Here is a 12,220-nt window from a genome sequence, read left to right on the forward strand (position 1 = left end):
GGGTTAGGTCAGTCCCATCTGTGGGGCTTTGCCAGATCCTGTGAGGGTGACACTGAGCATCCCTGTGGTGAGGGGCAGGGCAGACATCAGCCACTCCAGAGCCTGGAACAGTGAGTGCTGGCAAATCATCCCCCTCAGGGAAAAACATGGGAAAAACAACCCCATCCAGTGGGTTATAGCTGTGTCCATGGGGGAAGGAGCCACAGTGTGGTGTGTGCCCGAGCAGCTGTCCTAGTCCTTGGATGGCAATGGGGGATTTAGGGATCAAGGGCTTGTTTACCTGCAGAGCCTTCAGAAGCAAAATATTTTGTTGTTGGCACCACGGGGACACCCGTGCCCTGGGGCAGGGACTGGCTCAGTGCAGGGGCTGGCTCAGTGCTGTGCCCTCGTGTGCCAGAGCCGGGTGGTGCCCGGCTGCACCGCGCTGCCCGTGTGCTTCCTGGCTCATCCCAGGGCTCCGGAGCTGCCCAGCTCCCCTGGCAAGGAATCTCCAGCAGAGCAGTGGAGCTCACACAGCCTTGTCTACCAGGGGCATACAGCATTTTAAATCCTGGCTCAGCACCGAGTCATTGCCCTGAGGGATTGGAGAATCTCTCGGAAGCAACAGCAAAGAATTCATCTTTATGCCTGCTCTGGGAAAAAATATTTCTCCCTGATCATAACTAGCGTGTGTTGGGAGCTTGTGCTGCTTCAGCCTCAATGGGTGATGTCCATTGCCCTGGGCTGTGGTTGTCCCCGGGTGAGGAGGAGTCAAAGAGGGGTCTGGGGGTCTCGGTGATGCTTCAGAGCCTGAGGAAGATGTTGGTATGACAAGATTGGGGTCATTGCTGTCTGCAGGAGGTCAGCAGGCAGGGAAGGTCAGATTGTAGGGGAGGCAACATGGTCAGCATGTCTCTGAGGATGCAACTGGTCCTGGAGGGAACACCTGGACAGATTTAGTTCCATTTTGTGTGGCGATTTTCTGTTTAATTTATTGAAAGTCGGGGAGTGATGAGGAGCCTTGCCCAGCTGCATCAGTGCAGCCGAGCCTGCTTGGGTTGGATGCCACAAAGCCATCCATCTGTGTCCACACTGCCAACCCTCATGCCATCTGCCCACATCTCGGGACTTTTTCCTCCTCTCTGCCAAGCCTTGATGTTCCCAGGCCCAGTGACACACTGGGGAAATGGAGTCTTTGGCTTTTCCAGCTTTGCCTGCGCAGCATCACCACGGCAACCGCCCGGGGCGAGCGCTCTTCCTCGGCACCGGTTTGTGGCATTAACGCCGTTATCGGGGAAGAGCCCCCGGGCCGTGTGCCCCCACAGTGTGACCTGTGCCGGGCACGGAGGGAGGTGAGGAGGGGTGGGGGGTCCTGCCCCAGCGCCGGTGCTGCTGCTCCTCCTCACTGGGGCTGAGCCTGGACCGACCCCAGCCCCTGGCACTGCCTCCCTGGGAGAGCCGCCGGTGCCGACACTCCTGTGCCCTGTGCTCTTAACCTTGGAACAACTCCCTGGGAATGACTTTTTCCCCCCAGAGCCAAGTGCAGGAGGCTGCTGGAGGCATCCAGGGAGCCCCAGCCCTTCCGGGGAGTGCAGACCTCACTGGTGAGGACCTTGCTCTCTGCTGGATGCTGAATTTGGTCTGAATTGTTGGATTTGCTCCCTGTGCTGCTCACCAGCAGCAGGTCCCACTGGTGCCTCTGCCTCGCTGCTTCCTCCGAGCTGATGACTAAGAAAAACACAACTGCGTGGCTGGATGAATAATTCAGCCCAGCCTTGCTGCTGGGGGGGTCGTAGCAAAGACCCTGTCCAGGGACATCCTCTTTGTCAGCATGGAACGGTCCCTGGATGAGCATCCGTCTTACAACGGTGCCCTGGGCAGAGCAGGGGCAGGACAGACCCTTTCCCGGGAGCACAGGGAGCCCTTCCCGTGCAGGCAGATGTCTGGGCTTTCACTGGTGTATCTTTGCTCGTGGGTGAGCACTCCCTGCTCCCGGGGGCTGTGGGGGAGCACCGTCTCTGCGGGGTCATGGCTCCCATCGCCCCGTGTGCCGCGCGCCTCGGCGGAAGCGCCGGGGGATTGTTGCTACTCTCGGTGTCAATTTTTAGAGCTCAGCCCGGATTTGGCAGCAGTGCCAGCCAGCCCACGCAGCTCCAGCCTCGGCAAAGGGCTGGCAGCTCTGCTGGGCTACCAGGGATGCGGCTTTGCAGGGGTGAGCCCCCTGTGCTGCATCCAGGCACCTTCCCATGGCATCAGAGACCCTGGCACAGTGACAGCCGTGTCACACTGCCCTGGGCACCTGTCACTGGTGTGTGGTGTGTGCTGTAACCACTGCTCCTGTGTGTTTCTGTAGGGCCGTGGGGGCTGTGTGGTCATGGTGTGCTCACGGTGTGTGCAGGGAGCGGAGCCAGGGCTGTGAAGCCTCTCAAGCCCTTGTGCTGCAGGTGTGGGCTTCCTGGGGCTCCCATGTTCCCGGGAGATCACACGTTGCAGGTTTCAGATGAGTGATTTCTCTTCTTCCTCTGAGTTCTGAGGCACGTGTGGCCTGAAGCCAGTGCCAAGGACCTCGAAAGATGCTGAGTCCTGAGCCTGGAGGGTCCCCTGTCCTGCTCAGGGAGCCTGTCCACAGGCAGTTCCCTTCCTGGCTCCTTCCCCGGCTCCTTGCCCCAGTTCCTCAGCTGGGGTTCCTCAGCTCCACCATGGTTTGCTGGCGAGGCTTGGGGAAGCATGGTTGATGTGATGGGATCAGAGCGGGGCTGGGAATCTCTTCCCGGTGAATTCTGCTGCCCTGTGTTTGGGAGAAGGGCTGACTGCAGGGCATCTCCAGGGCATCCCTGCAGGGTATTGCCATGGAGCATCTCTGCCTTGCAGCAGTGCAGGGGCAGGAGCCCTGCAGCAAAAAGCAGTTGGAGGACTGGGGGAGCCAGAGCCCTGAGAGAGGGTGACCCCAGCTGTCTGCCTGACAGCAGGAGTTTGTGTTGTTAGGAGGGGCAATAAAAGGAGGAGACCAGCTCCCACAGCATCACCTTGCTTTGGGGTGTGGGACATTGACAGGACTCAGAGCGTGGTGCCAGTGAGTTGCTGTGGTGCTGCAGACCCTGGAGAGCAGCACCCAGAGCTCTTCAATCAGTCAGTGTCGAGGAGCTGAACTTGGGGAGCGGGTCCTGTTGTGTGGGGGTGCTCCCCGGGCCCCTTTGCACCGGGGTAACTTGTCAAGGTGGCTCCAGGCAGGGCTGGAGCTCAGTGAGTGTCTCTGTGGCTCAGCCCGAACTTCCTTCAACATGTTAACGAGCTGCACTTATAAATGTGCATGAATTAACGGGAGAAGTGCTCGGCAGTGCCGAAAATAACCTTGTTCCCAAGCAAGCGTTAATGCTTCGCAGATGTGTTTTTTCCCCCTTGAATAATACACACGTGAGGTCAAATTATTCCAACAGGGAAGAGCAGCAGGAGCAGAGCAGCTTTGGGGGGTTGATTCTCCAGGGATCTGCCCCGTAGCCCAGTGCAGGGGTGGAAATCCTCTCCTGAGGACCCAGCTGCTCCAGCTGGAGTTCTTGGCTGAAGATGGGCTTTCCAAGCGTGCAACAAGGCAACTGTGTGTGGGGTTTGGTCCAGTTTTATTTGTAACAAGGTTGGCAATGTCTTGGAAGAGCACCTGCCTGTCCAGGAGCACTGTCTGCGCTGTGTTCCTGTCCTGGTGCTTCTGCCTGAACCTCCTGGCGACCACAGTGGCAGGATTTGGGATGTTTTGCCCGCCTGGGGTGATTTCCCAGCGCAGTCCTGGCTTGCAGCCCTGCTCCAGTGCCCCACACTGGGAGAGCAAATGGTGGAGTTGGATTAGACAAACTGGTTTGACTGACTGGGATGGTTTTGGTGTGGAAGTGCCGGTGATGTGCCGAGTGTGCTGTGCTTCCTTACACCTCTCCATCTCCCGGGGCTTTCAGTGGAGCCCAAACCTTGGGAAGAGCCTGCTCTAGTAGAGCAGAAAATGGGAGAGCTGGGACTGCTGCTGAAAAGAAGGAAAAGCTTTGCAAAGATCAAAGCTTTGACTCCACAGTGCCTGGGCTGGTGCAGCTCTGTGCCGGTAGCATCAGGAGGGCTCCTCGTGCCGTGGCTTCCTCCTTGTGCCACCAGTGAGTGGATCTGAGCGACCACCCCGGAGCTGACAGAGGTGCTGGGACAGGGGCTGTGCCCACTGAGCCCACTGGACGTCAGCCCTTGCTGTCGCTGCTGCCACCACACTGTGCAGAGATGGGCTGGGTGTCAGGGAGCACTGGGACCCCTGATGGGTGTCAGGGAGCACTGGGACCTGATGGATGCCAGTCCTGGGGGCTGACTGGACTCCTACGGCCATCAGAAAATCTCATTATAGTTGTTGAGTCTCTCCCTTTCCCTCGAATCCTTTGAAGGATCTGTCTGGGCTGGGGTTTGCTGCACAGCGAGAGCGCGGCGCTCGGGAGCTGTCTGCCTCGGCTGCAGGTGAAGGATGGGTGTGCTTGGGATAAAAAGCTACAGATTCCTTTGTCAGGTCTCTGGGGTTTTTATTTTCTTTAGGGATGAGAAGCGCTCTTTAATAATGCTGTTTGCAGTGCTGTCTGCAGATGCTGCTGCCGAGGTGTTTGCTGCTGGATGTTCAGCCCTGATTTTTTTTTTAATTGGATTGTAGAGTCTTCTGAGAAACTTTAGGCAAGTTTTCAGCCCAGGGCACAACCTGGGGCTGGCTGCAGTCACTGAGGCGAATCCTATAATCGTTTAGGTTGGAAAAGACCTTTAAGGTTATAAAAGTGCTGCAAGGCTTTGTTCCCCCCTCAGATAAATGACTCCCTGTCTAACAGGACTTGATGAGCCATTTTTCATCCCCACGGCACTGACGGTGCCGTGTTTGCTGCAGATGAGAAATGATCCCACAGCAAATGCTCTGTGGAGATCCCTGTTCCGCTGTGCAGTGTGGCGTGTCCTTGATGAGGAAAATGAAGATAAATATGTGGAGTGCCACGTTACTTATTCCCGGTATTGGCACCGATTTGCGTGAGCCATCTCTGCCCCCTTTGTCTCCAAGGCTGCCTGCTTTGGAAGTAAGCAGGGATATTTTTAAAAATATCTCTTCTATCATAAAGTAGGGAAAAAAGAGATGTAAGGGGTGAGTAATGCAGCCCAGGGTGTTGGGGGAGCCACACAGACCATCCCTGGGTGTGGAGGAGGGATGTGGCCGTGGGCTCCATCCCATCCTGGAAGCCGACCATGTGTTGGAGCTGCAGGGATGGGCTGCAGCCTTCCTGCTGACTGTTGCGTTTTGGTGGCTCTGATCTCCAGGGTGGCTGTAACAGATCCAGTCCTATGGAATTTTAAGGCTGGAAACCCCAGTTTCCCTGGCTGCCTGCAGGACTGGGGCACAGGCTCGCTCTGATGGGGCAGAGACACCTCAAAGCCTTGCATGGCTGTGTCTTCTGCCTGTTGGGATGAGTCTGAGCAGCCCTGTTGGGCTTGAAAGCATCACCTGCCTGTACCTCCCTCAAGGACTGACCCTCCAATAATCCCAGGACTGAGGTGGTTCCATGGAGCAGCCGGGCAGAGGAAGGAATGCAGGACGTGGCTGCCGCGGGCGATGCCGAGAAGCAGAGCATGGCTGTACTTTAAAATGCAGGATCCTGAGCAGATCCTCTTACCTCTAATCTGTCCCTAAGACAGGATTCTCTTCTTGCCAGAAAACCCTTTTATTTGCAGACTGATGTGAATAGAAGATGATAAGTCACTAATTCTTCAGTGTGTCTGCTCCAACAAGAGCCTCGGCTCTTATCTCTGCAGGGCTGGCAACCAGGGAGATGTTAATTGGGATTTAATGTAGTGAACATGGCTCTTGACAAAGGCTGGAGCTCTGACATCCCTGGGGTGCTGCAGGGAAGGGGCTATGCCCACCTGGAGACCACAGGTAGGGTCATTTATGTAGGACAGGGCTTGTGGCTTCTCCTGGCAGGGACCCGGTGTGCGGGGCAGAGGGGACACGTGTGGTGACCCCTGGAAGGAGGTGTGGAGGGGACACGGGGCTGGCTCCGGCAGCAGAGCGGGTTGGAAGCACCGTGTGCTGGGAGGTGACGTGGTGTTAATCTGCTTTTCACGGGATCTGCTCAGGAACTGAGCAGTGAGTGCTGACACGTTGTGGGCTCTGAAGGGATCTTGGCACCGGGGACCGGCGCTGGCTCTGGAGCAGCTCCGCTGCAGGTGGGAGTGTGGAGTGTGCAAGGCCTGGGGAGGAAAAAAACAAGGCAGAAGTTTCTATTTTTAGCTGCAGAGTGCAAATGCACAGAGCTGCTGAGGAATTAATCACCTGCCCTGAGAGATGAATGGTTGGGATTTCTCTCTAAGTGGAAGACTTACGGGATGAGGTGGAGGGAACCCTGCTGGGCGTGTTGGCCACCCAGGTGTCCCCTGGGATGGGTGACAGGGATGCTCAGGAATGTCTCTGGTGGTGGCATAGCTGAGGAGAGGAGGAATATGATTCCCAGTACCTGGGATATCTTCCAGCAGGACTCAGCATGGCTGGGGCAGGACCATGTCCAGCCACACCGTGGCACAGCTCTGCATCCAGCCCATGTCCCTGCCCCACTCTTCCCGTTCCCAGCAGCTTTCCGCAGGCTCCGGGCTGTTCCCTTTGCTCTCTGGCAGGGATTGTGCTCCTGAAAGGGTTCTCCCCAGGCTGGAGTGGTGGGCTGGCTGTGTTTTCCATGGAGGCACTGCATGGCCGGGCAGTGCCAGACCCGCTGCCCCATGGCCTGGCAGAACGAGTGTGGCTTGAATTTGGAGGGACCAACATTGGAGCACTGTTTGTACTGAGGGGGCAAAGGGGGGGATGCTCCTTGATCCCTGGCCTTGGCAAAGGGCCGGGATGTCCCTGAGCCCGGTGCTGTGCCCGGGGAGATGCTGAGCCACAAGGACCAACTCCCTGGCAGCCGCACGCGCATGTGTGGGAAAACCTCAGGGTTTTAACGAGCAAATTTAATGCAGTGTCCTGCTGTTTTGGGCAGGTTTCCATATCGATCCTTAATCTATTTTTGCAGCCGCTGTTGGAGGTGGTGGTTATTTGTGTGTCTGCTACAGCCCCATCACAACTCATCCCATTTCCTCCTGGCACAGGAGTGTTTGTGCTCGCAGGGGAATTTGGATCCAGGTCCTGCCTTGGCACAGGGCTGGGGTGCTCCGACATCCCTTCAGCCAGTTAGTTTGCTGCTGCTGGGTTCCTCCTGGCTTCCTAGAAGAAAGGATAACCCAGCCTACCACCCACCCCTGAGCAGCGATGGGGACCTGGCAGCCACCTGCCCCGGGTGACACCACAACCTAATGACATTTCTGGGTGGCTGCACTGTCAGTCCCACAGCTCATTACTGCCACTAATTAACTCAGCTGCTGCCCGGGGCCTGGTTTGATCTATAGTCACTGAAGCCATTTGTTCCCATTTTGGCAGGAATTCTCCCCCACTTGGCCGCAGGAGCTGCCTCCAAGGCCCAGTAATGACATGGTAAAAGTGGAGCCCCCGGCACAGGGGGGTGCTTGGGTGGGTGGGTGATGGTGGGTGCTCCTGGGCAGCTCCTGGAGCCAACACCCACCAGAGGCTCCAGGGAGCCAGGGCAGGGGCTCCCCTGGTTGGAGCCCTAGTGGTGTCAGTGAGCAGCTCCCATTAGTCCACTTAATTGTGAAGCAAATTAATCCATGTATCCAATTTAACTTTTAAGGCTTTGCCTAATGAGTTAATGTGTGGAAAAGCTGGGGGAGGCCGGGTTGTCTGTGATTCTGACCCTGGATGGTGCTGCAGCCTTCCCTGGCGTGGGCTCAGGGACCTGGGGATAGGCTGGGCTGTGCTGGTCGTTCCCAGTGGGCTTCACCAGGACCGTGGGGACCCTGTGGACCAGGGGAATGGCAGTTCCCCATCCTGCAGCTGCCCCGAGAGCAGAGCGGGGCAGCAGCACCTTGATTTGGGTGGGAGCATCTGCTGCAGGGTGGATGTTTTGGGGAATGTGGTTTTGCTCCATCACCTTCTCCTCCATCCTTTCTGCTTCCGAACGGCTGCTCCCGGGCAGGGGGTGGGATCGTGCCAGGGCTGCAGCCAGCGGAGCCTCGGCGTGTCGATAATGCTGCTCTTAATTGAGGACCATCTGCACTTGGTAATTTGATTTTTCCTACATCTGCAAGGTTCCAACTTTGTTTATCTGACATCCTGAGGATTATTTAACTTTGGAGCCTCGTGTTCTCCAGCCCAGGCACTCCAGGCGTTCCACTGCAGCCCCTGCTAGACGAGATTTTAATAACACTGTCATCGCCCCAGGAAAAAGGACACATTAAAATCTGAAATTGGGAAGGGCAACAGCAGAGCTGAGTCGCAGGGATGGTTTTCCTGCCCGAATTTGCATGGCAGGAGGCTGCTGGGAGTGTTACCTCTGTTATAACAAACTGTGTGAGATGAGGAATGAGCCCTGAGCACCATAAGCACTCCCATTGCCCGCAGGGCTGGCAGCACATTTCATGTCTCAGTGCATTGACACACGTCATCTTTTGTCTTTGGATGCTTATTAGTAGCTCAGCCCCCAGCTGTGCCTTGGAAAGGCTGTCAGGAGGGAATTGAGGCAGCTCCTTAAAAAAATAATAATAATAATAATTGGAAGCTGGAAAGTCTTTTAGCCGTGGTATGGGGGGAGACTTGAGCATCTGATTCATCTGAACCACACCAGTTTGTGCTGCTGGCAGCAGCTCCTGCCTCTTTCCACCTCAGCTCCTGCCCTTTCCCACCCCAGATCCTGCCTTTTCCCATCCTGCTCCTCCTATCTTCTGCTTGCCTTCTTCACCCACGTTTTGCAGCCACCTTGTGCCTGGGGGCAGCCAGGGGTCTCAGAATCCTGGAATGGTTTGGGTTGGAAGAGACCTTAATCCACCCCCCTGCCATGGGCAGGGACACCTTCCACTAGACCAGGTTGCTCCAAGCCCTGTCCAGCCTGGCCTTGGACACTTGCAGGGGTGGGGCAGCCACAGTTTCTCTTGGCAAATGTCTCTGGGATGCAGGCAGGGGTGCCAGCAGGAGTGATGCTCTGGATGGCTCTGGCTGTGTCTCCTGCCTGCAGGAGCATTTCTGTAGCTCCTTGCCCTGGAAACCCGCTCTGTTCCACACCCAAACCCCAGGAAATCCATTTTTTTCCCCAGCCTGGTCCAGCAGCACCTGGATCCATGTGCAGACTTTAATTAGGTCTAAGCATTTCCGCCCCTAAAATGTAGGTCAGTCGTAATTAGTGTCACTCCTGCTGCTGCGGCTCTGTGTTAATTAACTCCTGAAGTGCAGGTCAGTGCATGAAGGGCAGCTTTGGAGCTTCACCCTTTTCGGCTGCTCACCAGATGCTTCAAGGTGGCTTTGGCTCAGATGGTCCATGCTCAGGGCTTGGGCCATGTTCTCCCTCCCACTCGTGGTGGTCGGTCACCCCTGGAACACGGCCACGCTGGGGACATGGCTGTGTCCCCAGGCACAGCCTCACACTGCTCTGAGCTGGACGTGCTGGTGTTGCCATGGGGAAGGGCACCTCTTTGGTGCTGGTTTTAACGTGAAGCTCCTGGTGTCCTTGTCCTCATCCATCACACCAAGTGTCCTTTTCCCCTGCAAGGTGCTTGTGCCGAGATCCAGGGCCAATGGGGAAGTGCCGAGTGTTTTCCTTCCTCTGCAGCCCCTGGCACGGTGGCCCTGGCACAGTCCCTGGCAGGTGGTATTGGCAGCTGGTTGTTGCCAACTGGGAATGGCATTTGGACAAACGCTGTGCCAGCACAGAGCCTGGGGCTCCCAGCCCCTGCACCCTGCAGGATGTGCCGGTGCCTCCCTGTGGCACCAGCCACGGGTTGGACTCGATGGTCCTTGTGGGTCTCTTCCAAGTCAGCACAGTCTGTGATTCTGTGACCTGAGGGGAAGGTGAGCTCAGAGTGGATCTTCTGCAGATTGTAAACCTGCCCTGTCTCACCTGCAGAACAGGGGCCGGGCAGAGCTGTTGTGCCCCCTCTGGGATGAGGGTGAAGGTGCAGCTCGGACACGCTCAGCAGCATCACCACGGCACGCGGTCCCACCCTGGGGATGGCTCTGGTCTGTACCCACCTGGGAGCTCTGGGCAGAGGCACCAGGGTCCAGGAGGCACCTCATGGCAGTGGGAACCCTGGGTTTTAGGCACTTCAAGCCTTCAGCAGCCTCGGCTTCCCATCCTGGGAAAGGCTCAGCTCCGTGTCTGGTGAGTCCCAAGCCCCCAGCCAGCTCCCCAAGCCCCCGGCTGCTCCCCAACTACTTTCCAGCTCCCCCTCCCCACATCCTGGCTGCCTATTTTTACCGCTCCTGGGCTGTGAATCACTTTGCTCCCCCGTCTCAGTCGCTGCCTTTGAAGGTATTTATAAACCTCGACCGTCTCCCCTGCGCCTGCCTGAGCAGACGGTGGATGCAGCACTCCGGCTCCTCCTGCCCTCTCCTCCTTGCCTGTATCCGAGTGTAGATGTGCAGGAAGCGAGATGCTCCCTGTGCCCTCATTAAAACCATCAATGAAGAGCCTCACCAGCACTGTCCTGGTGGGGTGAGGATGGGCACCAGCACGAGGTGCCTGGTCCTTGGTGCTGAGCAGTGTGGGATGTGCAGGGACGGATCTTGGCCCGTGCCTGGAGGGGTTTGGTGGCACCGGAGCTGGTGACGTGTCCAGGGCTGGAGGTGGGTGAGCCAGAGCTGAGCTGGGGGAGCCCAGCCCAGGGTCAGGGCAGCCTTGACCATCCCATGGCCATGTGCTTGCGGAGAGGGAAGCACCCCATGCCAGTTCTGGAGGAAATGGGACTCAAATCATCACCAGAGCAGCGACCGGCTGCCTCATCCCCCTGGTGCGCTGTTCCTTGGCTGCATTTCCAGCACGTTCCAATGATTACTGTGCTAATTTCTATGCATCTGGCAGGCAAATTAATCTCTGCTCCTTCACCTGGGACTGCTGGTCTGTAGGGTTGTGTTTGGTTTGTGTTTGGAGAGCCTGGTGAGGCTCACTGGATTGCTGGTTGCTCTGGGACACAGTCAGGATCTGTCCCCTGCCCTCACTGTCCAGCACAGCTGCCTGGAGGGGCACCAATGGGCTCCCCACACTGCTCCCAACTCTGCCAGGGCATCCTTCTGCAGAAAGTATCCCGTTGTTTTGGGGAAAACCCAGTGTGCCCCTTCCCCTCCTCCTTTCCACCTTTCCTAAAACCAAGAAAAATGGGGGGGGGGGGGAAATGAGAGAGAAATTAGGAGAAAAACAGGTACAAGAGGCAGGAGGAGGAGTTATTTTTATATGGAGTGGTAGGCTCTGTCTTTTGAAGGCTGTTAAGGTGGGATGCTGGTGCTCATTAATTTATGGCCAGAGGTCTCCAGCCCAAGCCACTCGTGGTACCATCAGGGTTTAGGTACCCAAATAGATGCAGCTTGTGGTGAAACAGGGAGGGATCCTCTGGCTGGGCCATGGTGCAAACGCCTCTGCAGGCACTGGGACCAATGTGTGCCAGTTTAAAAAGCAGGAGAGGGATCAGCCCAAGGGTTTGGTGAAACTCTGTCTGGGATGGGGGGCCGGGTGTTTGTTTCTCCCTGGGGTCCTGGGTGTCCCACAGCCACACTCACCCCTCACTGCCCTTTCTGTTTTCTTTCAGAACAAGGTGCTGACGGTGGATGGGGTGAAGGTGAAGCTGCAGGTACGTCCTGTGGCCCTGGGAGCAGCTCCCTCGCCCCGCTGGGCAGAGCCCTTCAGCAGAGGAGCACCCCTGACACAGGTTCCCCTTCTCCAGCCTTTGCCGTTGTGTCTCCTGCCACAGGACAGCCCTGCAGGCCTTTTGGCTGCTCTGCCCCTTTGGTGGGAGCCTGCTCGGGGCTGGGGGCTGCTCTGGCCACGGTGATCCGTGTCCCAGCCCGCTGCCTCCCTGCTGCTCCGTGACTGCAGCTGGAGACAGTGAAACCAGAGCAGCACCTGTGGGGTTTGCTCAGCTTTTCCAGGCACCTCCTGCTCTGGTAGAGCCAAAGGATGGTTGATCCTTGAAGGGATCCACATTCCCTGGCTCAGCCAGCATCCAGCCCTTGGGAAATGTAGATTTTGTGTCCAGAACTGCTCCAGCCCCCCCAAGACCTGACCATTTGCCTGGAGCTCAGTAACACCATTAGCATGGATCCTCCCCAGCAGCAGCGTGGCACTCTGCAAACCTCCTGCTGCATTAAAGACTGATAAATCAC

At 57.1% G+C, this 12,220-nt stretch overlaps 1 protein-coding gene across 4 annotated transcripts in view; it reads left to right on the forward strand.

The window, feature by feature from the left end:
• The window catches only part of RAB26 (RAB26, member RAS oncogene family), a 28,301-nt gene that overhangs the window by 9,665 nt on the left and 6,416 nt on the right, over nt 1–12,220 (forward strand). For 3 of the 4 annotated variants that reach the window (XM_032704113.1, XM_032704112.1, XM_032704115.1), the window contains exon 3: nt 11,647–11,688. The exons of the other annotated variant lie outside the window; for it this stretch is intronic. In XM_032704113.1, coding sequence (XP_032560004.1) covers nt 11,647–11,688 — 42 coding nt within the window. The remainder of the gene's footprint in view (nt 1–11,646; nt 11,689–12,220) is intronic. 4 annotated transcript variants of the gene reach the window in all.

The sequence above is a fragment of the Chiroxiphia lanceolata genome, chromosome 16 (assembly GCF_009829145.1).
Source record: "Chiroxiphia lanceolata isolate bChiLan1 chromosome 16, bChiLan1.pri, whole genome shotgun sequence".
Taxonomy (NCBI): Eukaryota; Metazoa; Chordata; class Aves; order Passeriformes; family Pipridae; genus Chiroxiphia; species Chiroxiphia lanceolata.